At 47.6% G+C, this 27,511-nt stretch overlaps 1 protein-coding gene across 2 annotated transcripts; it reads left to right on the forward strand.

Moving 5' to 3' along the window:
- The first annotated feature begins 1,494 nt into the window (after positions 1 to 1,494).
- SPARC (secreted protein acidic and cysteine rich) lies at positions 1,495 to 27,183 on the forward strand. Of its 2 annotated transcripts, none has more exons than XM_010358657.2 (10): positions 1,495 to 1,606; positions 12,269 to 12,338; positions 13,821 to 13,883; positions 15,257 to 15,344; positions 16,799 to 16,920; positions 18,748 to 18,868; positions 21,084 to 21,217; positions 22,120 to 22,268; positions 24,403 to 24,551; positions 25,040 to 27,183. In XM_010358657.2, exons 2-10 carry the CDS (start codon positions 12,282 to 12,284, stop codon positions 25,066 to 25,068), a joined length of 912 nt encoding a protein of 303 aa, XP_010356959.1. In that variant the 5' UTR covers positions 1,495 to 1,606; positions 12,269 to 12,281; the 3' UTR covers positions 25,069 to 27,183. The 2 variants fall into 2 exon arrangements, with proteins under 2 accessions (XP_010356959.1, XP_030782878.1); XM_030927018.1 differs by lacking the exon at positions 1,495 to 1,606 and adding an exon at positions 7,707 to 7,725 and having other exon boundaries at positions 25,040 to 27,181.
- Positions 27,184 to 27,511: the final 328 nt, after the last annotated feature.

Raw genomic sequence — 27,511 nt, forward strand, 5'->3', positions numbered from 1 at the left:
AATAAGCCTTAGAGTCTGTATCACTTGTGTAAGTGGGTGTGTACGTAAGGCACAACCTTTCAGCAAGATCCAAAGCTCCTTGAGTAGTGAGTTATCTCAATTGGTTGATTGTTTACAGTCAGTTACAGATTTAATTCCTTGTTGTACTCATTTTCCCTTCTCAGTTCTGCACTTAACTAGTCTAAAAAAATTAAAAAACAACTTAAGAAACCACAAAGCTAAGCTGGGTGCGGTGGCTCACAGCTGTAATCCTAGCACTTTGGGAGGCCAAGGCATTTGGATTGCCTGAGCTCAGGAGTTCGAGACCAGCCTGGGCAACATGATGAAACCCCATTGCTACTAAAAATACAATAAATTAGCTGGGTGTGGTGGCATGTGCACCTGTAATCTCAGCTACTCTGGAGGCTGAGGCACGAGGATTGCTTGAACCCGGGAGGCAGAAGTTGCAGTGAGCCAAGATCATGCCACCGCACTTCAGCCTGGGCGACAGAGTTAAGACTCTGTCTCAAAAAAACAAAACAAAACCAGAAACCACCAAACTTTTTGAGGACAAGGCCAGGTATGAATTCACATACCTCCCAGAGTGTTAGGCACAAAGTCAACAAGCTGTGCCTGTTAGGCACAAACAGGCACAGCCAAGACCTGTTTCACTGAGCAGTTCATATACAACAGGAGTGACCCAAGTTGAAACGTAGAATCAGCCCACTCATACCACTTTTTGCCAGGTGATCACAGGCAAGTTACTTAGCCTCTGTGTTTCCTTATTATTAAAATGGTCATAATTACAATGTCTAAGATAAGGGGTTGCTGGGAAGATTATTAAGTCCTCAGTAAACCTTGGCTATTGTTACTCCTATGGTTATCATCAATATCATCAGTTACCTTATCTGTTCAATATTGGTGGCACAGGCCCACCAGTTAGATGTCTAATCCCTTACATGCCTATCAGTGGTACAAGTGGAGTTTGAGTGGGATTTTTTTTTTAAGACCAGTTCCAAATCATCAAGGATGATACCACTAGTAGCAGCTTGTCTTGTCTGTACAGTGGCAAGTCCTGGCCTTGCCTTTGTGGCAAATACAAACCCCTTGAATTGCTTCGCCCTTCTCAGCATTGCCTAATATTAGGGAGTACTCCTGTAAAGCTCACTGTTTAGAAGATCAAGACACTTGCGCCTGGTTCTGCCCCTGGGGGCCATTGGGTAATTCCTTGCACTCTCCAGGCCTCACTTGCCCTCTGAACAAGAAAGAGGCTGTTCTGGGTGATCCCTCCAGGCCTGTCCAGCCCTGGCACTCTGTGAGTCCGTTTAGGCAGGAGCCCCGGAACAGATGAGGCAGGCAGGGTTGGGGCGTTTGGTCAGGACAGCCCACCGCAAAAAGAGGAGGAAAGAAATGAAAGACAGAGACAGCTTTGGCTGTGGGAGAAGGAGGAGGTCGGGGGAAGGAGGAGACAGGAGGAGGAGGGACCGCGGGGTGGAGGGGAGATAGACCCAGCCCAGAGCTCTGAGTGGTTTCCTGTTGCCTGTCTCTAAACCCCTCCACATTCCTGCAGACCTTCAGACTGCCCAGAGAGTGCGCTCTGCCTGCCGCCTGCCTGCCTGCCACTGAGGTATGTGTGACCCCCGCCCAGCCTTTCCCTTCTATAGTTGCACCAACCCCGACACCCTAGTTCACGCCGTCAGCTCGTGTGCAAGGGAGGGAAGCTCTGCTGAGGATGCACCTCTCCTCCCGGCTCCATCACGGCTCCCCTTAAGAGCATGGTCCTCGGTCCTGTCTGCCCATTGCTTTTCAGGAGGTAGACTCACTGTGTAACTTTGTCTTCCCTTATAGGTTTACAGAAAATAATCTCACTATGTCTTCGGGGGAGTATTTCTCACTCTCTGTTTCTCCCTGTGTCTGCCTCTCTGGTTTCGGAGGCTGCCTGCCTGTCCTCTTTGCTCCCTTTGCAAATGTGGCAGCTTCCTCCTTTCCTGGGAATCTGATCCCATCGCAGCTGCCACAGGGACCTGGCCAGCAACCAGCGTCTGTCCTCCTGTTCCTTATTCCAGGAGAAGAAACCTCCTAGACTTGGATGTTGGTCAGGGGCTCTGTTTTCCAAAAGGGACTTTGCACGAACAATCATTTGATCTCCGAAAGGCAAAGGGGGAGGCTTCACTATTAATCCCCACCTCTGGGAAGCCTTCTGTTTTCCTCTGATTCTCCTCACTCCCAAACACCACCTTCCGACCCCCCACATACACAAACTCCAGTGCCATTCTGCCAATTCTGCTAGGTGTTGCCCCTGTCCTGAGTTCCCTGGGATGGTAAACACAGGCAGTAGCCCTTAGTTTATCTAGATCTGAAGAACCCAGACATCAGATATCCTCAAGCAAGACGTGGGTGTAATGGGAGGTGGAGTGTGCTGGGGGAGATGTTCTCAGAAGGGGGAAAGGGGGAAGGGAAGAGGGAGAGATTTCCAGGGTCCCCTTCCGTACTCCACCCAAGACTGGTGTCCAGCCTGTCAGGGTGTCAGGGCTTCGTCAGACAAACCCACTACCTTTCTTCACTGCCACTGGCTCCACGAACTGGCTGTCATGTGGACTTCCTTAGGGAAAGGGACTCCAAGGACTCCAAGGGCAAGGGGGCACTGGGTTGAGTTATGTGTTCCAGGAATCCCAGTCTGCCCAAAAGGGAACAGAGAGGCATGCATTTTCCTCAGGAAAGGACAGCATTTTTTTCATTAGAGAAAATGTTTTCGCTAATAATGCTTTAGAGTTAAATTTCTGTATGCCCCACGTGCTGGTGGTTTAGTGAGAAGCAAAGCAGAAGTAGGACACAAGCTTCAGGCATGCATTTTATGTGTGACCTTAGGTAAGTGTGTCCCCTGGATTTAGCTTCCCCATCTGTAAAGAAAGAAGGCTGAAACTGAAGGCTCTTTGAGGTGCTTTGTGTCCTCTAAAATATTCAAAGGAAGATTTCTTAACCAGGGTCTATGGAGTGGTCTTTGAATGGGCCTCAAGCCATCTGTAAGCCCCTAAAAATTGTATGCACTGTGTGTGTGTGTGTGTGTGTGTGTGTGTGTGTGTGTGTGTGTGAAAGAGAGAGAGAGGAGAGAGAGAGAGAGAATGAATATGGATGCTCACAACTTTCAGCTTTAAGATATTCTCAAATGGATTAGAGGGCATGACATGGGGATGGAGTGAGGACTGGTAACAAACGTGTGTATTTGCTGGAGGGTGAAGCCTTTTGAAAAGGGAGTGGTTGAGGAAAGAGAGAGTTAACTCGCAGCTATCAGCTGCCACATCGACAAAGCCTAGAGCAAAGAGGGGGAGGGAGGGGAAGAAGGGGGTTGCCTGGAGAAGAAATCAACTTTTGAAACTTTCTCCAAGTCCCACCCACCAGAAGGCTCTTCTCGCCTGACTCACTCTCCGAGGAATGCGAGTTGCCACGGTAACCTTTTTTTCAGGGTCTCTGCCTGCTGGCTGGGAGGGGACACTCAGAACCCTCCAAGAACATCAGTCTGAACGTACCCCACCCCCAAATTCAAGGACTGCAGCAAATTTTAGGCCCTGCCCTTGTGATCTCTCAGGATTCCGGGGAAGCCTTGGGCCGTGATAATCTCCTTGCAAGGGTGTTTGAAGACTTGGGTTTTAGCTCTGGCTGTGCCCTGAAGGTACCATTTGGCCTTGAACTAATACTTCTTTCTGGGCCCCATTCCCTCTACAGTTAAAGAACAGTAACAGCAGCCACCTCTAGAGGGTAGATAGTGTGTGGAAGAAATGGGATAATGCTCAGGGAAGCACAAATTGTGGCGTTCCCTCATAATGCAAAGGGTTTCAGAACTGATGGATTAATGGCATCCAAAGACCTGGTGAAATCATTCTCAGCTTTTTTTTTTTTCTTTTTTTTTTCCTGGCAGCTCCATTATCTTGGGATTCATGTAGAACTTCCCTTTACTAGAAGTGCTGACAGGAAAAAGTTTAAAATCATAATATTGTTTACCTTCATTTTGATTTGGGGACCTTCTTGTGTATTTCCCAAGACTGTTGTGCCCTCTATGTAGGAAAAGCACTGGCCAAGGGTGCAAAAAAAAGAAAAAAAAAAAAGTGTGTTCTGACTCACAGTGCCTGACATCGGGAAAGACACTTCCTCTCTTGAGGCTGCAGTGTCCCAATCTGTTAAATAGAGGTTCTAAGCTAGATGATCTTCCAGGCACCCTTCTAACTCTGAAGTCCTGTAAACCTAAATCCCAGATACAGCATTTACTTGAAGGAATAGTTGGCCTACATTTCTAACACCCCCTTACTGCACCCCTAGTTGAAAAGAAAACAAGAAAGGATGGGCTAGGGGATCTTGGGTTACATAACCATCATGCTGTATTCCTTATCCATCTGTAGAGATTTGTCAACCAATAGTGTGACTGGGGTTTGCTATTCATGAGAACAGCTTTCCTTGCTGAAAACAAGCTATAAATAAGAAAGAATGGTGAAGGAAAGGAAAGGGCTGAGGATGTGAGGTAAACAGTAGAATATTTGGCTTTCAAAGTCATTTAGGTAGGTAGATAAATATGCACAGATAAACAGGGACAGGTACAAACCCATAGGGCTGAAGAGCATAAACATTGATTTCATCAACAGGCACCCACTGGCTCAGCTAAAAATAAGTGCCTCATTACAGGAGCAGACACAGAAAGTCATTCACTCACACACTTCTTCCTGGATGACTGACTTATAAACAAGTTCCTATCTTGAATACCTTAACGAATGTGAAAATTCTGATCCTCGCCTATTACAGGCTGAAACACACAGATGCTCAGTCAGGCTCTATGTAACTTACACAGACATGCCATCAGGTGTACAAACACACACCGCAACTTGTAGTCACACATGGATGGATGGATGTGCACAGTCAAACATAATATGGATCATGACAATGAGACAGAAGTGTAACCTACATGCATCACCTACATATATCACTGTGTCTCAGAGAGAGAAAAACTGAGGCCCAGGAAGAGAAAATAATTCACTGGAGGTCACATAGCAAGCTGGAGTCTGAGCCAGACTTCCAGGTGTTTGGACCATTTAGATGTTCACCTTGCCTTCCCCCAATCCCCATTTGTTCAGTTTGGAAACATAGTCATGCACACAAGTCCCATAGATACTAAGTGGTGAGCAGTACTTTGTCTCTCCCCTTGGCTGGCCTGCAGTGCCTATTCCAGCCCACATGGCTTTGTCATTAGGCCCAAAGGCCCTGTGCGATGTGCCTGTAGGCGGCTGACCCCTTGCTTCTAGCTGGCTCCCTCCCAAACGTCAGTCTCAAAGGAAAGAAGAGAAAACCGGCCTTGAGCTTTCAGCAACCCTGAGGACCTTGTTTCTACAGCACAGAACCTGATGCTTCCCTCTCTCCTTCCCTCCCTCCCTCCCAACCCCAATCCTGAACCCAGGGACAGCTGGACTCTGCAAGGCCAGGGCCAGCAAGTAGTGACTTGACAGAATTATTTAGAAAAACAGCCTCTCCTCAGCTGGCAGCTTAGACAGGAAATCATCTCTGCTCTCACCCATCAAGCTAAGAGGTTGTTGTCTGCAAGGAAAACATGAACATAGACAACAATTGTTTTCAGAGCTGGTTTCTTTCAGAAACTTGGTATTAACTTCTCTCATTTGGGGATCCCCCTGGGTCATCTTGTGTTAGTCATGGCATTAGGATTTCAGACCTATCAGATTAAAAAAGCAAAGCAAAGTAAACATCTGGATGTTTTTGACAATCTGGAAGTTTGGCTCAGACACCAGCTTGCCATGTGACCTCCAGTGAGGTATTTTCCTTCTCTAAGCCTCAATTTCTCTATCTCTACAATAAGGGACATCACATAGAGGTTTCATGTGGCCTGACAACATCACTAATCCATCGGTAGTGGCTGTCAGAAGAACTGTGTTCAGGATTCTGATGCCTCTCTAGGCTTTAGGGGAAGAGGTCAGGCGATTGATTAGTAATGTCTGCCACATGTGCAGGAGAGGTAGGTGGAGGCCACGTGTTTGCCACATGTGCCACATATTTGCTATCTTTGGGATCTCAGAGGCCTTTCCAGATGCAACAGCCTGGACACTTTGACGTTATTTCTCCCCCTTTCATTTGTGGTCACCATGATGCAACAGCGGTCCCCTAGAGGGAGCCAAGGAGGAAGCCCGAAGATCCACCCCAGCCTCTGCTAGCCACAGTGAAACGTGGCATCTCAGATGTCTTTATGGAATCTCAGGCTGATTCTGGCCCCAAACTCTGGAGCATCTCTGAGCTGCCCCAGAAGCTCTCCAGTCCTAAATTTTAGCTACCACACGTTAAAAGTTTCCTTTAGCTTCTTCTCTTCCAACAGGAAATAGAAGTGGAAGCAGGGAGTCAAGGGGCAAGTGGAGAGAGGTAATTCTCTAAAAAGCTTTTGCCTAAATTGTTCCAGAAAATCAGAGCTGAAAAGAACCTAAGGGACCACCTTGCCCAAGGGTTCCACACTGTGTTCCTAGGAGAAACTACAGATGTTCCAAGGTATCTTAGGGAATGTCCCTGTATGTAGGACTCCTAGTCCTCAGTTCCACTCCATTTTTAGCTGCTTTTCTTTTTTGTAGATTTTTTTGAGAGGGAGTTTCACTCTTGTTGCCGAGGCCGGAGTACAGTGGCCAATGGCGCAATCTTGGCTCACTGGAACTTCCGCCTCCCGGGTTCAAGTGATTCTCCTGCTTCAGCCTCCCAAATAGCTGGGATTACAGGTGCCCGCCACCACGCCCAGCTAAGTTTTTTGTATTTTTAGTAGAGATGGGGTTTCATCATGTTGGCCAGGCTAGTCTCGAACTCCTGACCTCAGGTGATCCACCCGCCTCGGCCTCCCAAAGTGCTGGGATTACAGGGGTGAGCCACCGCACCCAGCCTGCTCTTGTTTTTTAATTTCACACTTATTGATTAAATAGATAATAGTCATTCATATGTTTCAACATATGCTAAAAGATTTCAGCTGTTTGAAATATCGGACTCTGAAGAAGATTTCATTGAAATAAAGGATTTTCTGGCTTACATAATTTTGAGCACTGACCTTAAACAGACAAACTGGGGGTGTTAGTTCTGGAGGGTAGAGGAGACTCCCCTAAGTTCGCACAGTGAGCTGGGAGACATGCTGACTTGCTCTCAGCTCTCCTGACTTCCACGTCATGAGGCCACCTCTGAGCTGCTATGTCTGTTCCCGGGGGTGTGAGCTGGAGCGCCATTGTAGCTGCATGTGGCCACCTCTCTGGCCTGCCTGGCTCGGTCCCCACGTCAGCAGAGCCCAAGCTCCTTCTGAGTCCCAACTCCCTGGAGGGCCTGGCTCCTGGCTTCCTTTATTAGCCTCTAGACTTGTTTTCCTCACTTTGGGCTTGTTTACCAGCAACATGTGTTTTTGAAGCCCTTGTTTCCAAGCCAAATAGTGAGAGTGAGATGCTTGGCTGGTATCAGCTGCCCGAGTAAGAGGCCAGCCCTGGGCCTGGTCTTCGTCACTGTATCCTCTGGAGGCTGGACTTACGTAGACCAACAGGGCCAATATGTCCTTTGTTCCACCCAAACACCCCTTTCTCCCTGGGCTTATAAAGCACTGGAATTTTGCAGTGAATTCTTTCGGGGGATGGAGATTCTGGGATCCTCGGACTTTAAGATGTTCTTCCCAACGACTACATTGCTTACCTCTTTATTTGGATTCTCTTGTGCAAATCACCCATGAGCCTTTCCAGACTGGTATGTTGTTGTTTCCATTTTACACATTGGGGAACAAATTGAGGCCCCAAGAGGTAGAGTTGATTTCTAAAGGTCATACAATTGCTAAGTAGCAGAGCCAGGATTTGAACCTATATATTCTGACTCTAGAGCCCATGAGCTTACCTTTATGCTGTACTGCCTCATAGTTTATTACCACTCTGTCTACCATGGTAGCCACTAGCCACTTTATATTTAAGTTGATTAAAATAGATGGGCATGGTGGCTCATGCCTGTAATCCCACCTCTTTGGGAGGCTGAGGCGGGCAGATCGCTTGAGGTCAGGAGTTTGAGATCAGCCTGGGCAACATAGTGAAACCCCATCTCTATCAAAAAAATAGAAAAATTAGCTGGGTGTAGTCACATGTGCCTCTGGTCTCAGCTACTCGGGAGGTTGAAGTGGGAGAATCGCTTGAGCCTGGGAGGCAGAGCTTGCAATGAGCTGAAACTGCACCAACTGCACTCCAGTCTGGGTGACAGAGGGACACCCTGTCTCAAAAAAACACAAAAAACAAAAAAGATGTTTTCCACTATTCTCTATTGCAGTATTTCAACAAGGTCTGGGTTAAGTAAGATTTTTAGGACTGGCCTCAGTCCTTTTGTATAAAATTTTAAAATAAAAAAATTGGTTAAAATGAAATACAATTTAAAACTCAGTTCTTCATTTGCACTGGCAACATTTCAAGCATTCAATAACCACTTGTAACCAGTAGCTATCATAGTGGACCATGTAGATATAGAATGTGTTCATCATCTTGGGAAGTCCTGTTGGGTTGCATTACTCCATAAGTTCTTTCCACTGAAATAAGATTTAAAGATGGCAACTCAGTTTCTTTGCTTCACATTCTAAGAGTATCATTCTGAGACCCACAGTGCATGATTCTATGATTCTGAGGTATCCCCCCTATTCTAACGTTCGGTGGCTTTTTAGCATCCAAGGAGGCCCTTTATGTTTTGAGGGACAAACCTGGGGGCTGGCTGTACTTTTCCATCCTCAGAGTCTTTCCAGAGAGAGAAGTGACCTCAGCTTCAGGTCCTGCTGGCAGCCAAGGATGGATTTTCAGCAGTCTCCAGAGCAAATAAAGGCAAAAGGAAGGGACTCAATGTACGGAACAGGAGGCAGTGAGTGGCGGCTGGGAGGGGGCTAAGACTGTCTGCATTTGATGGCCACCAAGCCAAGGGAAATATGCCTCCTCTTCCTCCCCTGGCCCTGGGCATTTTCCTTCCCAGGAACTCAGGCCAGTTCAAGACCCAACTGAGCCCCATTCAGGTGACCACCTGGGAGTGAGTAACTGCCAAGGGAAATAGTGTGCAGAGGTAGAGACATGCCAGCGGTGGGGTAGGGTTGTATGGGTCCTCACCCTAGTCCTGCCACTCACTCACTGCTACCGGCTGTTGGCAGGTTTCTCCTTTCCTCTAGGCCTTGGTCTTCTCATCTGTACTGTTGGGCAGAAAGATGTAGCTTGAGTCCCTAGTCGGATGCTGGATTATGAAAACACCCTGAAAATGATAAACGTATGCATCATCACAGACTAAAGAAATACAAAGGAGGGTGTTTTCATTTAATATTGGTCATTTATATGAAGGAAATTTAAATTTTCACCAGGCACACTACACCTAGGTTTGATTGGCAAAGGATCACAGCTGGTAAGTTCTGAATACTGGGGTTTGACACTGTGTTCTGACCTTGCTGGGGTGACTGTTATACTCCATTAGCTTTGCAGGATGGACGCAGGCCTCTTTGGTCAGTGGTGGTTTAGAGAGCCTCAGAGAGGTATCCCGTAGGAAGCAGGGAGTATGGCTGTGCATCTGGAATAGTTCAGCCACTTCCCTTCCCTCCCATCTCATCATCTGGGGGAAAAGCGCTCTGGGACTGGTGGTGTAGCACTGCGTACTGGGCAGGACCCAAATTTTGTGTTTGTTTTTACAGTTTTCTTCCAAAACTTTGAGGGAGTATTCCAAGATTTTGCATTCTGTTCTTAACAGTCTCTCTGTATTGCTCCCCCACTCCCACTTGTCTGAGCATAATTCCTGTTAGGCTCACCCCAACTCCATGAGTGAGAACGCTTGCCTATTTGGAGAGGGCCTGAATGTTGCATGACTTTGGACAAGTGCTTCCTCCCTCTCAACCTCAGACTCCCCATTAGGACAGTGGGACTAAGAACCCTTCCATGACTGACTGCCTCCTTCCCAGCATTGTCAGAAGGCTCTAGGAGATAGTGTTACGTGACAGTGCTTTAGAAACTATGAAGCAGCACTGTAAGACTTAGAGTTATTTTTCTTTTCTGGCTGCAACAGCAGGGATGAGGGTGGCAAGGGAGGGTGAGTGTGCAGCTGGAAAAGGAATTCAGGAAGATGGGGAGGCAGGATAGATGGAAGAACTGCCCAGTGAAACCTTCCCCTGGTCACAGGGAAGCATGGTTACACTGCTCATATGCAGGACACAGACTCAGGGAAATGTCTGTCTTCCTGTCTTTCTAATCTGAAGCTTACTACATTTCCAGTCCTAGCTGGGCTATTTCTTCAATAACATGACTTCCCTGTCATTGTAGCTCAGACAGGGTGCCTTTTTTTTGTTTTGTTTTAGCTGCCATTTCACTTTGATCCTTTGACTTCAAACTATCTCAGAAAGTCCTTCCTTGATGTTTTCTTTTCTGTTCCATTTGTCCCAAGCCACATGCAGGAGTTATTTATCTTGTGTCTTCCAAAAGGGGAAGCAAGAAGGGAGATTTTTCCACTTAAGCCTGGGGAACAAGTGAACAACTGTGTGAGGGGAGGAACATTCCACAAACTGCCTCCAAAGGGAAGACTAGACTCCTCTGAAAGTTGGGGTCATTGTGAAGCAATACCAAACCCCCAGATCCTTTAAATTTCTGTTAGTTTTATTTCATTCACTCCATGCAATAGGGGGTGAGGTTTTGTGTCTCTTTAAGTCCAAGAAAGGACCATTATGAAGTCGGCTCTTCCTCTGCCTGTTTCTGCTTCCCAAATGCTATAGTACAAGTGAAGCCAAATGATCCCAGAGGAGATGATATGTGTCAAGATCAGAATGTTCTTGGGGTGTTTTAAGAGCCTTTTAAGGACCGAGGCTGCCACTTCAAAGTTCACGTATTTTACCCCTTTCAGTTGATAGATGGGGGAACCAAGGTCTAGAGAGACCAAAAGACTTAACCAGTACATCAAGATACTATTGTGGTAGAACAAGAACCCCTGGCATTTAATTTCAAGCTGAGTGTTCTTCTCCACGATGCCAGGTTACCTCCCACCACCATTTGGTCAGTTGAAAAGTCTTGGAAGAATTAAGGGATGATGAGCCTGACAAGGAGGTTTTGGGAGAAAAAAGAGGGATGACATGGCCATTGCTGCTCCTGACTGGAAGACTATTTGTGGGTAGAGAGAGCAGGTTTGTTCTTTGTGGCTGCAGGGGAGGCAGGGTAGACAGATCAGAAGGTTTGAGGGAGACAGATTTAGATCAGTAAAAGAAAGAACTTTCTAAAGTCACTTGAGAATGAAAAGCCATTTAGTTAGCTCAAGAAATGAAGTGTCTCCACCACAGAGCCTCTGTTAGGAATGGCATTTTGGTTTTGAATCCTCAGAGGAGATGCTGCTCCAACATCTCTTATAGCCATGAGAGTATTAGAGTCTAGAGCTTGCCATTTAGAGAATGAGGCCTTAACAGTTACCAGAACGGGGGTATTTTCAAGATCTGAACACATCCCCTCTGCAACACATGGAAGCATCTGGATGGTTTCCTTACAGGACTAAAGAACTGCTGTCCCTTCTGGGTAGAATGGAGAAAAATGTGGCCACCCTCAAGTTTCCATGGGTTACATTCCAAGGCTATTGTTCTTTGTTTTAGAATGTGGATCTCATTATCTCAAACTGGCAAGAACTTGCTGCCTATTAACTTCTCCCATTGCAGAGGGAGTAGGAAGGAGGGGGAGGAGGCGACAGAGGAGGAGGAGGAGAGATTGGGTTTAGGGAAAAAAATAATTTTAGAATATCAGGGATTGAAGGGACCTTGAAGATGGTCTGGTTTGGCATTGCCCAAACTTAGCTAATTAGCCCATCACCTTAGTTGAATCACTTTTTAAAAACTTTAATAAATGTATTATGAAAGCAGATTTTATATCATTACCATAAATGGAAAACTCTGTGTACCTTTGTCATAAATAGAAGGAAACTGTAAAAACAAACACATTAAAAAAAACAAAAACAACAACTTTATTCAGTTCCAGCTGGATATAATTTCCTGTGGAAGCTCTGAGCTGGAGGCCTGTTCTCTCTGTTAAAAAAGGAGATAGATGAATATAAAGGAGGTGTTCAAGATATCTTAGGACCAAACTGAGAGTTTCTTCTCATATAAGCAGAATTGAAAGAATATTAAATGGAACCAACTTCCTCTCATGTTTTTCACTATCATTTAACTTGTACCATCTAACATTATCTTGCACATATCAGGAATTCAGAAATCTCCATAAGGAAGTCTCACCCTCACTGAACTCTCAATCTCTCCTCCCCACAGGGTTCCCGGCACCATGAGGGCCTGGATCTTCTTTCTCCTTTGCCTGGCTGGGAGGGCCTTGGCAGCCCCTGTAAGTACCTAAATATCATATCTCCTTATTTTCATTCCTACCACTAGCTCCAGGGGTTCTGAGCCTGCCAGCCCTGGATGCTGAAAGGGAACAGGGACTTCCCCATTTCAAGTTAGTTGTCTTTTTTTTTTTAAGATTTGTTTTTCTTAAGTTAGTAAGTTCAGGAGAAAAACTGGGATGGGTGATGTTTCAGAGAAGAGAGAGTTCCATGTAATGTTAGATAAACTTCTTAGTAGTCAGAGCCTCCCAGCAATGAACTAGGATTGCTTTAGAAGGAAATGACCTCTTTGTCATATGAGGAATTCAAGCAGGCAGGAGACGGGATGTGGGGGATTGCTGGTAGGGGTGGTGTTAGAAGAGATTCAAGCTATAGAGAGAGGAACGTGTTGGCTTCTGAAACAGTGAGGGTTGTTTGATTGTAAGCAACAGTTCAATCTAACTAAATTGGTGGAGGAGGGGAAGATACAGAGGTAGATTATAATATTAAAGGCCTTGGGGAGGACTGGAAAAGGGCAAATCTAGGCTTTGGGAGTTAAGAACTAATGGACAGTCTCTGAGATGTTGCTATCTGAATGAATCAACTCCAGCAATTTTCACATCTTGAGAGAATGTGCCAAGAAGATTTTTAAAAATTCAAAAAATGAGAGCCAATCTGGCTGAGCTTGGGTCCTGAGGCAACTTCTTGGCCAGGGGAGGGTGGGGCCCCTTGATTGACTGACAACTTCTCCAAGTATTGCATGCAAAGGACAGGAGTAGTTATCCACAGCCCATCTGGAAGCCTTCACCAGGAGAGGAGGAAGAAATAGGACAGGCAAAAAGTGCAATTTCTTTCAACCTGTGATCCCCTCATCCTCTCTTCACTAAGAAGTGGTAGTGATGGCAGACCCTGGCAATCTTGATCAGGCTGGTAGATGGCGGCAAAAGTTTCTCAAAGTTGGCTTTAAGTTTTGAAGCAGCCCCAGCCACCTAGGGGCCTCAAAGTTGTGTGTTTTCTTGCTTTCTCCTACTCCAAGTTGAAATGGCAAGAAACATTGCCTAATAATAATAATAATAATAATAATAATAATAATAATAATATCAGACTGTGAGGAAGATGATGACATCTGTTAAAATTCACAGTGTCATCCCCTCTGGATGTCAATTTTCCTATCTGTAAAGTGAGGGAATTGGTCTGAATCAGTGATTTTCAGACTTTATAAGAATCAAAGCAGCAGAAATACTTTTCCAAGCTAAATCTTAGGTAGACACCTTGGATGTAAAATACATAAAATGAGAGCTGCTTGAGTGTTCCACGGTGCTAACATGACTGGCTCCTTCTTTGTCCTGTCCCTCACCCATGGCAGTCTGTGAGACACAACTTTGGGGATCTCCAGTGAGCTGCTCTCCAAGCTCCCCTAGCCTGTATCTCAGGCCACAGGCACTTTGGAGGTGCAGCTGGCCTTATTCCTGACCCCTCTGAACCCTACTTTCTCTTTCCAACAGCAGCAAGAAGCCCTGCCTGATGAGACAGAGGTGGTGGAAGAAACTGTGGCAGAGGTGACCGAGGTATGTGGGCAGTGACTACAGCCCCTTAGCCCCTCTCTACCTGTATCTGTGCCCTGAGAAATTAGGGCAGGTGCTGTGGGTCTCAATGCTAGAGTGGGGCATTCATCTCCGTGTACACACATAGCATAGATGCAAACCCTAAGTATCCCCCACATCCTGAAACACTCCTGAATGCTTCCCAAACCTTCAACGGAACCCTACGTTTGGGGGCCAGGACCTTAAACTTTTTGTTTTTTAAGCTGTAGAACAACTGTTCTTCCATGTTTACCCACAGTTTCCCCAAACATAAAACAGGAGGCCGGGTGCGGTGGCTCACACCTATAATCTCAGCACTTTGGGAGGCTGAGGCAGGCGAATCACAAGGTCAAGAGTTCGAGACCAGCCTGGCAAACATGGTGAAACCCCATCTCTACTAAAAATACAAAAAAGTAGCTGGGCGTGGTGGCGGGCGCCTGTAATCCCAGCTACTCAGGAGGCTGAGGTAGGAGAATCGCTTGAACCCGCGAGGCGGAGGTTGCAGTAAGCCAAGATCTCGCCACTGTACTGTAGCCTGGGCGACAGCGCAAGACTCAGTCTCAAAAAATATATAAAAAAATAAAAACCACACATACACACACACACAGAGTAAAGGGGAGATGCTTGGGTGTGACTGGCAGGGGTAGAGGCTTGACACCCTCTTGTGAACATAAGTCTCAGTCAATTTAGAAAGTTTATTTTGCCAAGGTTAAGGATGAGCCCATGACACAGCCCCAGGAAGTTCTGAGACATGTGCCCAAGGTGGTCGGGAGTACGGTTTGCTTCTATACATTTTAGGGAGACATGAGACATCAATCAATATGTCTAAGTTGTACATTGGTTCAGTTCGCTAAGGCAAGACAACTTGAGAAGTAAGGGCTTCCAGGTTAGAAGAAGAAAAGAGACAAATGGTTGCATTCTTTTGAGTCTTTGATCAGCCTTCCCCTGAATACACAATTTAATCTGGCTCAGTGAATTTGCATTTTTACATAAACAATAGGGGAGAGGAAGCAATCAGATAAGCATTTGTCTCAGGTGAGCCTCAGAGGGATGACTGCATAGAATAGGAGGCGGGTTTGTCCTATGCAGTTCCCAACTTGACTTTTCCCCTTAGCTTAGTGATTTTGGGGTCCAAGATATATTTTCCTTTCACGCTTTCTTTCCCTAACACCCCTGGTGGCCTCTAAGGCAGCTCAACAGAATCCCAGGCATACTGCAAAACACAACAGGCCTATAGATTAAATCTGGATTCCCAACCCTGCATTTGTGCTTTCTGTGACCTGGAACCCTTCAGCTACCCTTATGCGTCTGGGATGGGAGTGGGGACCATTTTACCCATTCTTCTCTCTCAATTCCAGGTATCTGTGGGAGCTAATCCTGTCCAGGTGGAAGTAGGAGAATTTGATGACGGTGCAGAGGAAACTGAAGAGGAGGTGGTGGCTGAAAGTACGTCCCTTCCCTGTGACTTGGCACATCCAAGCTGCCCTTGGCTGCCTGGGTCTGGGGCATGAGGACAGCCTACATGAGGCTCCTTCCAGCAAAAATGCAGGGTGGGGTCCTCAGTGGGCTATGGAGGAAACACGGCTTTGACTTAATGACTGGGAAACTGTGACACTCAGTCCCCTGGGATCCCGTTAAGATCGGTTTCCAGGCCATGCATGTGTGTGGTAGGAAGGAGAGTTCTCCAGCTGAAAATGGCCTTCTCCCCTCATAGCTCTTTGCCCTGAGTCCAAAGCTGAGTTTCCCAGTCCCACGGAGGTTGCTGATCACATCTGGTTGCCAAAATCCCCCATTGCTTCTGTCTCAGCCCGTGCCCCACAGAGGAATAGATCTGAGAGAAGAGATCAGGAACTTGCACACTCATAAGCTCATTCTATTTCACACAACCCAAGGAAATGAGGTCCTGAGGAAATGCAACCTGACATAAACCATACCATGCTATCCATGTGTTAGTGCCCTGGGAGAGAAATGACCTAGGGGCTCTGGCTGCAGCCCTAGGTGCAAGGCATTTGTACCCAAGGGGTTAAGAGCATGGACTTTGGAAGCAGTCCAACCAAGCTTTGAACCTAGGTTTCTCCACAGCAGCTTGCTTAGCATCTCGGAGCCTCATAAACATATAGGGCTGATGAAGACATCTCATATAGGGCTGATGAAGACAGCAGAACCTCCTCCCAGGGCTGTCAGAAGGTTTACAGACAAGCTGAGTAGGCATCCACTAAAGGATTATTAAAACACCCAAAATAAAGCATCGCTAGGTAAAGGCCACATTATTAAGCTCTCATCCTGAGGGGATAGTTAATGATATTCGATCTAGCTGGGCACACGGTTTCTGTTGGAACAGAGGGAAGTCTACTGAGTCATGTTCCTTCCCGCCTCCACGCCCACCTCATCCGGTGTTTACCAGGCTCTATTGTCTAGCATGGACCTTGGGGCTTTTCTCCCTTTTCGTTTATAGCTGCTTAAGTCTGTTTTGTTGGGCCTCACCGCTCCCTGGCTCAGTGTCAACAGCTGACTTTCTAAGCCATTCTAGAAAGCCTATTCTGGAATCCAGAAATGCCTCACTGCGATTGTTCAGTGGAGACCCAGGAACACAATGGTTGCTTCAATCTTCAGGAAGGCCATATGGCATCTAGTGTTTTTGGGTCCCAGACTGAGCCTCCAGCCGCTCAAAAGTGCCTGACCTCTATCTCGAGCTAAACCTCTAATCCCCAGCTGAACCAACTGCTCCCCTAAATGCTGACTGCAAGGCTCAGTGTAAGAGCAGGCAGGACTCAGGGCTGCCCAAAGTCCAGAGTGGGGGCCACTGCCAAGGACTGTCAGCCCTGAGATCTGTCCAGGTAGGATGGGGGTAGATGTGCTAGTCCAGGTGATGCTGATTCCCTTGTTTTTCTGCCCTACAGACCCCTGCCAGAACCACCACTGCAAACACGGCAAGGTGTGCGAGCTGGATGAGAACAATACCCCCATGTGTGTGTGCCAGGACCCCACCAGCTGCCCGGCCCCCATTGGCGAGTTTGAGAAGGTGAGGGCTGAGAGACAGGGGCGGGGGTAGGGATTGGGCACTTCGGAATACAGGATGTCTGCTCAGGAAACTGTTGGCTTGGTGGTTCTATGGGGGCAGCGCCAGTCTCAGAAGTCCCCTTACTAGACCTAGTCCCAGCAGGAAAGAGGGGATGAGTCAGAGTGCTCTGCCTGGCACTGGATCTTTCCAGCAACCAGCAAGACTTTAATAGCACCAACAGATTCCAAGTCCTATGCCAGACTCTTAGAGCTAAGAGTATAAGAGCATCAGCAAAGAATCAGGTCCAAATATATGGGTTCTGGGGCCAAACCGAAGGTTGACTTCAAACCTCATCTCCATCACTTGTTAGCTGTGAGATTTCAGCTAAGTTGCCGGACCTTTTCAGGTCTCAGTTTTCTCACGTCCAAAGAGAGGATAAAAATAGTCCTTAATTCATAGAACTGTTGTGGAGATGTGTCAGAAAATGCTTGGTACATAACGAGTATCCAATAAATGCTACTTATTTTTAAATTATTTCTCAAATATGTCCCTTCTCTCCAGTAGGACCCATCCCTCCATCCATCCATCCATCCATCCATCCATCCATCCATCCATCCATCCCTCCGTCCAAGTAAATATTTTTTGAGTGCCTACTCCTGCCCACCATCATGCTGGTGGCAGTCTATCTCATGGCAGCAAATCTGGGGCCAGCATTGTTCCTACAGCCTCCATCTGGCTTCTCCATCTTCAGTTTCTCCAGGGACTACATAGCCTCTGGGTTCCACATTTTAATATCATTGTTAACATTTTCCTCCTCACCCTCCCCACTCCCAATGCCCAGTCACCAGTGCCCATCAGTTCTCCCTCTGCAGTGAAATATAAGCTATACTGAGTAAGTACAGTCAGGATGTTCAACACAGGCTCCCCTCCTCCTAACACAGCTACTTACGGCCACTGCCCTCGTCCAGCCCTCAACATCTCTGCTTGGCCACTCCTATGTTCAAAGATTGACTAGGACTCCAATGGCTCAGCATACAGTTGTACTCACAGCTAAGGTTTAGTACAACAACATACTCAGGATATACAGCTGGGTCATAAGGGAAAAAGACACAGGCAGAGTCAGGAGGAATCTGAGTGAAGACTGACTTACTCCCATGAGGGGTCATCAGAGTGCATTCTTACCCCAGCTACAAAGATGCAGCCACATGTGAGTGATGTTTCTGTCCAGGGAAGCTCATTAGAGAGCACCCAAAGTTTTAATTGGAGGCTGGTCACATAGGTACCCTTTGCCTAGCATGCACCAGAATTTCACTCTTCCAGAAGGAAAGCAGATGTTCAGCATGAATCAGATTGTTTGTACAAACAGTCCAGGCATAGTGAGCCACTCTTATCAGTTAGGGAAATATTTACAGCAGTGCAGGGAACTGTTTCCCAGCTAAGTTCCCAGACACCAGCCACAGGCTGACCTTACAAGCAGGCCTTTCTAAGGATAACAGTTCCAGGCCTGCTATGTTAACTCTTCTTTGAACACTCTTGTTTCTCTCCCATTCCCGTCTTTAACTTTCTTCAAATATCTTCCAGGATTTTTTTTCTCCTGTGTCTTAGACCTGACTCAGTCATGCCTCTGCTCAAAGACCATCGATGGCTCTCAGCCTGGGCTGAACATTGACCTGGGAACCCAAAGAGTGGATTTGTGTCCCAGCCCTACCACAACTCACTGTATGACCTCGGGCTAATGACATTCCTTACTTAACCCTCGCTGTCCCCATCTCTGAAATGGGCAAGGATAGTGGTATCAGCTAAGGGCTTTGGGAATGAAGGAGGGGGTGCTCTGTGCTTTGCCAACAGGTGTGCAGCAATGACAACAAGACCTTCGACTCTTCCTGCCACTTCTTTGCCACAAAGTGCACCCTGGAGGGCACCAAGAAAGGCCACAAGCTCCACCTGGACTACATCGGGCCTTGCAAATGTGAGTGTCCTTGGGCCATTCCAGACTCCCGTGTTGGGGAGAGAGCTCTGAGCTGGCACTGATGCTGGCTCTGCCACCCCCATGCTGGGCGATCTTGGGCAAATCTCTTTCCCTTTCTGAGTCTCAACATCCCCATTTATAAAATGAAGTAATCATCTATGAGTCGGCTCCTCCCAACTCTGAGGTCAGGGTACTTTCTGGGGAAGGACTGAGCGACTATGGAAGGTCAGCATCAGGGAGGGTTTCTGGAGTCTCTCACTAGCATCTGAGACAACCACATTTCATTTCTCTAACGAGGAAGAAGTTCTTCTCTAAGACTAACTTGCATCTTGCTTCAACACTGTAAAGCAAAAATGATGTTTGACCTGGGCCTACAAAATATTTTGAAAATATCTAAATTTGAATGCTTTAAAATAAGGGTTATGCCTGTCAGTTTGCTTTGGGCTCTGTTACTCGGTACTGTCATATCATCACCTTTTACTCCATTACATTCCTATCTGCCCTCTGAAGAGAGAGGATAAGCACCCTCTTCCAGAAACCTGGGAGCCCATTGTCTGGGGAAGGATGCCAGGGTACGGTCTGATCTTTGGTTAGTGACCCCAGCTACAGACTCAGTGGGGCCAAGTCCCTTGTTCAGCATCCTCCCTGTCTTGGGAGACCTCCAAGACCACACCTGCTCCCACTCCAAGGCAACATCCACACTGTGGGTCTTGTATATTCTGGCCCAATGGCAATGAGGACAGCCACTCACCTCCCTCAGGTGCACAGGGTGCAGAAAAGTATGTAGGGGAAACAAAGTTCTCCTCGTGGGACCCCGGCTATGAAATTGAGAAGGTACAGAGTAGAGAAGCAGGGTTGGGGAAGAAGCGTGGGTAGGAAGTCCCTGGGCAGTGAGACTAGAGTGCCTGTCTTAAGGAGCCTTTACAAAGTGACTTTGCTTTCCCTGAGGCATGTTGCCCACTCACTCCAACTCCTAAGGTTTTTATCACCAGATGTTCTCTCCCAGCCCCCAGCTAATAATGAAGGTGGCCTCACAGAGGGGACTTTCCATGGTCCAGTGATGAGGGAAGAGCAGACACTAAGCCCCCAGGCGACCACACTGCCCTGGCTGCTGGATGGGGCTCTGACAATGTGGCCTTGAGCAAGTCCCTTCTCTCCATGCTGACCTCTAACAAGTCCAGTACAAAGTGTGAACTTGGGTCAGGCGCAGTGGCTCATGCCTGTAATCCCAGCACTTTGGGAGGCCGAGGCGGGCAGATCACGAGGTCAGGAGATCGAGACCATCCCGGCTAACATGGTGAAACCCTGTCTCTACTAAAAATACAAAAAAATTAGCTGGGCATGATGGCGGACACCTGTAGTCCCAGCTACTCGGGAGGCTGAGACAGGAGAATGGCGTGAACCCGGGAGGCGGAGCTTACAGTGAGCTGAGATCACGCCGCTGCATTCTAACCTGGGCAACAGAGTCAGACTCCGTCTCAAAAAAAAAAAATTAGCTGAGTATGGTGGCACATGCGTGTAGTCCCAGCTACTCAGGAGACTGAGGAGGGAGGATTGGTGGAGCCCAGGAGGCCGAGGCTGCAGTGAGCTGTGATTGTGCCACTGCACTCCAGCCTGGGCAACGGAGTGAGACGCTGTCTCAAAAAAAAAGAAAAGAAAAGAAAAATAAAAGTGTGGACTTGGATGAAATCTTCGGGTCTGCATTTGTGATTCTAAGTTCCAAAGACCAGGTTGGAATCATTTCTAAGAAGATTCTGGTGGTTACACATTCCTGATTCCTCTACTCCCTGCTCCCTGCCAAGCTGGGCCTGTGGATATGTGATCCCTCAGCCTCCCAGCTTCAAACACCTGCCAATGGTTGACATGAACAACATAAGCTGTCTCAGCTAGAATCACACCCAAAGCCCAGCACCCAGTAAGGTGCAGGAGCCATCAGGAGCCATCCGTTTCCCTGATCTGAGGAGATCAGGCTGAGAAAGCAGCAGCCAGGCCTTTGCACAATGCATTTTTAGAGCATTCTTCCCATACATAATCTCCTCTGCTCTTTGTCCTGTGAAGAAACTGTGGCCCAGAAAGGTTGAGCCACGGTGCCAAGGCCACCAATGCAGGTGGTGTGTGTGGGGGCCCTGGGGTGGGGAGCAGGCCCAGGCAGCTGGTTGGCTCTTGGCAGGGAGAATCAGGGTCTGCACTGACCACCCCTATGTTTGGAACCTAGACATCCCCCCTTGCCTGGACTCTGAGCTGACCGAATTCCCCCTGCGCATGCGGGACTGGCTCAAGAACGTCCTGGTCACCCTGTATGAGAGGGATGAAGACAACAACCTTCTGACTGAGAAGCAGAAGCTGCGGGTAAGTGGTCTCTCTGGCCCTGCTGGCCCTGTGCTGGCGAAGATCCAGTCCCATTCCTAGAACTGGGCCCCCAACTGCAGGGTGGCATCCTGCTCTGAAGCGTGCATTCACCCCTGAACACCAGGACACATACTTCTCCTCCCAGAGACCTGCTCCCTTTGCTTAACTTAGCATTAAACAAAAGAGACACAAACAGCCCTGTTCCTTTTTCCTTTGGAGGCTGTGGATCTTAAACTTTAAAGAGCATATTACGTACCGCAGGATGCTGATAAAATGCAGATTCCTTGGTCCCAATTCAGGCCACTGAAACAGTGTCTCTAAAAAGCAAGGCCTAAGAAGCTGCATTCTAAGTACTCCCTAGGTGATTTATGTTTATTTTATTTTTTTGAGGCGAAGTCTCACTCTGTTGCGAGGCTGGAGTGCAGTGGTGCGATCTCGGCTCACTGTAACCTCCACCTCCCGGGTTCAAGCGATTCTCCTGCCTCAGCCTCTCAAGTAGCTGGGACTACAGGCATGCCACCACGCCCGGCTAATTTTTGTATTTTTAGTAGAGACAGAGTTTCACTATGTTGGCCAGGCTGGTCTCAAAACTCCTGACCTCAGGTGATCTGCCTGCCTCAGCCTCCCAAAGTGCTGGGATTACAGGCGTGAGCCAGTGTGCCCGGACTTCTCCAGGTGATTTTGATGTGGGTAGCTATACGGCGAATTCTTTGAGATCATCCCAGGCTTCTGGTTTTGTGAATGAGATGCTGGTACCCATCTATGATACCTCCTTCCCCTCATTGTGAGCTTTGGTCTAGCTAGTCTCTGCCTGCTCTGGCCTTCTGGCAGGGGTGGGAGGGCCCGACTGGTCCAGACAATCTCCGTGGACCTCTTGTCACACACGGTCTCTACTCCCTCAGGTGAAGAAGATCCATGAGAATGAGAAGCGCCTGGAGGCAGGAGACCATCCCGTGGAGCTGCTGGCCCGGGACTTTGAGAAGAACTACAACATGTACATCTTTCCTGTGCACTGGCAGTTCGGCCAGCTGGACCAGCACCCCATTGATGGGTAAGACCCCAGACCCTAGAGTGGACAGAGCCATGGCTGAAGGCTGGCAGGTGCACTAGCTAGGGCCAGAAAGCCTCTCAGCAGCCTATGCTGCTCCCAGCCCCGGCATCCACAGTTTGCCTGGGGATTGGAGCAGAAGGATGAGGCGTCTGGAGAAAAGATGGGGACTTGGGAGAAAGAAGCCAATAAGACACTCTCATGCCGAGGTGCAAGTCAGTAGGAGCTTAAAATAGCTCCATAATCCTGCAAGTACTAGGCGTGGATATCTGGATGATGAAGGAGTGTGAGTTAGGAAGGATTACCAGGCTCCAAGGGGTGGCAGGGGACAAGGTGGGGTCAGCCATATACTCCCTGTCCTTCAGCAGAACATCCAGGGGCAGTGCAGCCACCTGGTACTGTCTAAGCCCTGTCCTAAGGCCCAGCCCCAACAGGGCGCAACTGACCCTGGAAGTTATCCAAAAAATTCCTTCTATTTTGCAAGCCCCCAGTTTGAGGACTCTTGTGCCTTGTCCAAATGAGTTATGAGGCACTGTGCAACTGCACTGCAGAAAAAGCAGGCAGCTGGTCAGTTAGCAAATGCTTACTGAGTGTGCATTTTGTGCCCTGCACTATTCTAGGCAGGGGACTGAACAGCAATCAGAGCTGGCATGGTCCTTTCCCTTATGGACTCATACTCTGTTCATAACCCTGTCACTACCTTCTGAACTTTTCTTGTGGTGATGAAGTGAGAGCCCCTGCTCAGCCTCAGATAGAGCAAGCCACACCTGCACCTTCCCAGAGTTGTTTTCACTTTGTCCTTGGGTTGTGGAAGCAGAGCATCACACACAGGAGAAAGGAAGGGTGCCCTACTCACATACCCAGGAACCTCCTCTCTAGGATTTTCACCCCTTGCTCTTTATCCAGCCCGTGTGCCTGAAGTCCGCCAACCCTGCCAGTGATCCCGAGGGCTGGGGTCTCCTGAGCTCTGGGAATCTCCCGGCCACTTCTCTCCCAGGCTCTTGCCATGGCTGGGATCCAACTGAGTCACTCACTGTGGCAGGGAGGGGAAAAGTCAAGGGGGAACATCTGGAGCTCAGGCAAAGCAACTGGATCCCACTGCAACAGAGGGCCTGGAGGGAGGCTTCCAGATGGGGTGCAAGGACTGCACATCTGGGAAACGGCTCCAGCCTGGGCAAGGGGACCCACTTCTTCCTCCTCCCATCCCAGGGCTGTAGGTGACCTTGCCTGCATCCCTGCCCCTCCCTGGGCCTCGGTTTTCCACCAGTACAATGAAGGGGAGGAGAAGGTTCCTATCAGTTCAAACATTGTGTGATTTCTTTGGTGAGCTGGGTGGGGCTGGGAGGTCTAGAGGTTAAGAAGACAACTAGAGTCACGTTGTTCCCTGGAGATCCTTGGCAGGGAGAGTGTTTTAGGGAGAAGTAGTTGGGAGCTCTGGGGAACAAAGAAAAAAATTATAAACATGCTCTGGAGCCTAAGGCCAGCAGGGAGAATAGGGAGGGAGGACAGTGGGAGAGACATCCAAAGGACCTCCCTCTCAGACATTACGGGATACACAAGTAAAGCTCTATGAACATGGTTAGAGCTCCCATTAACCCTCACTGCCAATCCCAGTCCCTTTCCACATTCCTTCCCAGATGGCAGCACTGTCACCAGATCGGTGTGTCTTTTTAGACCCTTTACTAGGCATTTATAGTTACATAAATGTGTGTCCATAGACAATATACAGGGTTGTGTCATGCCAGATTTTGATCTACCCATAGCAGAAGTGCTGAATTTTGATTTTAAGTTTCTGTGCCCCCAGTTCTCAGCCAATTGGGAAACAATCAAACACACCAAAAAGACCTTGTTTTTGAGCCCATGAAACCGTAGTGCTGGAAGGGCTGTTAGTAATTACGGCTAACTCCTCCTCTTTGCTGGAAGGAGAAACTGAGGTTCCGAATGGGGCACTGCTGTTCTCTGAGTCTCAGAGCAGTCAGTGGCAGAGCTAAGGGTACACCTGGGATTCTGGCTTTTTGTCCTGCTTTAAATATCCTTTCCTCCACGCTCTGGGGCAGGCTAACTCCCCGGTTGCCTCCCTAGGCTGGGTGTGGAGCTTTTCCATGCCTCAGGCCCTCTCCTGCCTTCTTCCCTGCAGGTACCTCTCCCACACTGAGCTGGCCCCACTGCGCGCTCCCCTCATCCCCATGGAGCACTGCACCACCCGCTTTTTCGAGACCTGTGACCTGGACAATGACAAGTATATCGCCCTGGATGAGTGGGCCGGCTGCTTCGGCATCAAGCAGAGTGAGTGTCTGAACAAAGGAGCAAGGGGCATGGGCAGAAGCACTGCTCCCAGGGTTCTGGGTTGTCATCCTCACACTCTCTGCTCTCTTGGTCTGTCTGTTGTCTGTCCTCTCTGCCTGTCTCTGCTCTGTCTGCCTATTTGACTCCGGTTTGTTGGGCATCTTCCTGATCCTTCTCTGTCCATCCGACTGTCTCTCTCTCTTTTCCTTCCTCCAGCGTTAGCACTCACCCTGTGCTAAACACTATTTTGGGAACTGGCAGGCACACAGAGAGGAAACAGGAAGTGTAACTTGGCAGCGTGTGTAAGAGACAGGGAAAGGCCAGAGACAGGGAGAGCAATGTTCCTCCATCACTGACTTCCTGGGTGACCTTGGACGGCCACCTAGACCCCTGTCCCTGGGGATGGGTGGGAGTCCACCAACTCCTTGGGAAGTGCGTCATCATCGACACAGCCTTATTTTTAACCCTGCTCTTTTCTTGCTTTGCAGAGGATATCGACAAGGATCTTGTGATCTAAATCCACTGCTTCCGCAGTACCGGATTCTCTCTCTGTAACCCTCCCCTTCCTGTTTCCCCCAATGTTTAAAATGTTTGGATGGTTTGTTGTTCTGCCTGGGGACAAGGTGCTAACATAGATTTAAGTGAATACTTTAACGGTGCTAAAAATGAAAATTCTAACCCAAGACATGACATTCTTAGCTGTAACTTAACTATTAAGGCCTTTTCCACACTCATTAATAGTCCCATTTTTCTCTTGCCATTTGTAGCTTTGCCCATTGTCTTATTGGCATGTGGGTGGACATGGATCTGCTGGGCTCTGCCTTAAACACACATTGCAGCTTCAACTTTTCTCTCTAGTATTGTGTTTGAAACTAATACTCACCGAGTCAGACTTTGTGTTCATTTCATTTCAGGGTACTGGCTGCCTGTGGGCTTCCCCAGGTGGCCTGGAGGTGGGCAAAGGGAAGTAACAGACACACGATGTTGTCAAGGATGGTTTTGGGACTAGAGGCTCAGTGGTGGGAGAGGTCCCTGCAGAACCCACCAACCAGAACGTGGTTTGCCTGAGGCTGTCACTGAGAGAAAGATTCTGGGGCTGTGTTATGAAAATACAGACATTCTCACATAAGCCCAGTTCGTCACCATTTCCTCCTTTACCTTTCAGTGCAGTTTCTTTTCACACTAGGCTTTGGTTCAAACTTTTGGGAGCATGGACTGTCAGTTCTCTGGGAAGTGGTCAGCGCATCCTGCAGGGCTTAACCTCCTCTGTCTTTTGGAGAATCAGGGCTCTTCTCAGGGGCTCCGGGGACTGCCAGGCTGTTTCAGCCAGGAAGGCCAAAATCAAGAGTGAGATGTAGAAAGCTGTAAAATAGAAAAAGTGGAGTTGGTGAATTGGTTGTTCTTTTCCCGCATTTGGATGACTGTCATAAGGTTTTTAGCATGTTCCTCCTTTTCTTCATTCTCCCTTTTTTTCTTCTATTAATCGAGAGAAACTTCAAAGTTAATGGGATGGTCGGATCTCACAGGCTGAGAACTCGTTCACCTCCAAGCATTTCATGAAAAAGCTGCTTCTTATTAATCATACAAACTCTCACCATGGTGTGAAGAGTTTCACGAATCTTTCAAAATAAAAAGTAATGACTTAGAAACTGCCTTCCTGGGTGATTTGCATGTGTCTTAGTCTTAGTCACCTTATTATCCTGACACACAAACACATGAGCATACATGTCTACACACGACTACAAAAATACAAATCTTTGCAAACACATTATTATGCTTTTGCACACACACACCTGTACACACACACCGGCATGTTTACACACAGGGAGTGTATGGTTCCTGTAAGCACTAACTTAGCTGTTTTCATTTAATGACCTGTGGTTTAACCCTTTTTATCACTACCACCATTATCAGCACCATACTGAGCAGCTATGTCCTTTTATTAATCATGGTCGTTCATTCATTCATTCATTCATTCGCAAAATATTTATGATGTACCTACGGTGTACCAGGTCCCATGCCAAGCACTGGAGACACAGTTATGGCAAAGTAGACAAAACATTTGTTCTTTTGGAGCTTAGAGTCCAGAGGAATACATTAAATAATGACACAACCAAATATAAATTGCAAGATGTCACAGGTGCAATAAAGGGAGAGTAGGAGAGACCATGAGTGTGTGTAACAGGAGGACACAGCATTATTCTAGTGCTGTACTATTCCGTACGGCAGCCACTACCCACGTATAACTTTTTAAGATTTAAATTTAAATTAATTAACATTCAAAATGCAGCTCCCCAATCACACCAGCAACATTTCAAGTGCTTGAGAGCCGTGCATGATCAGTGGTTACCCAATTGAGCAGGTCAGATGTAGAATATTTTCATCATCACAGAAAGTTCTATTGGACAGTGCTCTTCTAGATCATCATTAAGACTACAGAGCACTTTTCAAAGCTCATGCATGTTCATATTTTGTGTCATGTGTCATATTTTGAGCTGGTGTTTTGAGACTCCCCTTAGAGAAACAGACCCAAAAAATGTGCTCAATTGCAATGGGCCACATACCTAGATCTCCAGATGTCATTTCCCCTCTCTTAAGTTATGTTAAGATTACTAAAATAATAAAAGCTCCTAAAAAATCAAACTGTATTCTGGTATTCTCTTCTACACAATGGGAGGGAGAGCAGTAGGAGAGATTTGTCCATTTGGTCCTGGCCATTTGAGGAATGCAAGCCCAGCACTAGTCTCATAATCTCTAGGAATCTGTGGAGAGATGGATTAAAGTAAATTTCAGCATTGGCTCATTCAGTCATTTGGCAACATTCATCAGGTACCTGCAATGTGTTAGGGGGTCTTATGAGTAGGCAGCGTGCATGATCCTTGCTCCCCTGGAGCTTTCTAACATTCTAGCAGGCAGACCATACATAAGCTTGCAATACTGTTTCTGATAAAAACATGTGC

The sequence above is a fragment of the Rhinopithecus roxellana genome, chromosome 3 (assembly GCF_007565055.1).
Source record: "Rhinopithecus roxellana isolate Shanxi Qingling chromosome 3, ASM756505v1, whole genome shotgun sequence".
Lineage (NCBI taxonomy): Eukaryota > Metazoa > Chordata > Mammalia > Primates > Cercopithecidae > Rhinopithecus > Rhinopithecus roxellana.

Bases quoted from the DNA above. Each gene is read 5' to 3' on its own strand.
- SPARC (XM_010358657.2), top strand. From the start codon at position 12,282: ATGAGGGCCTGGATCTTCTTTCTCCTTTGCCTGGCTGGGAGGGCCTTG. The intron at 15,345-16,798 runs GTACGTCCCTTC...TCTGCCCTACAG, and splicing joins AGAGGAGGTGGTGGCTGAAA to ACCCCTGCCAGAACCACCAC. The intron at 24,552-25,039 runs GTGAGTGTCTGA...CTTGCTTTGCAG, and splicing joins CTGCTTCGGCATCAAGCAGA to AGGATATCGACAAGGATCTT.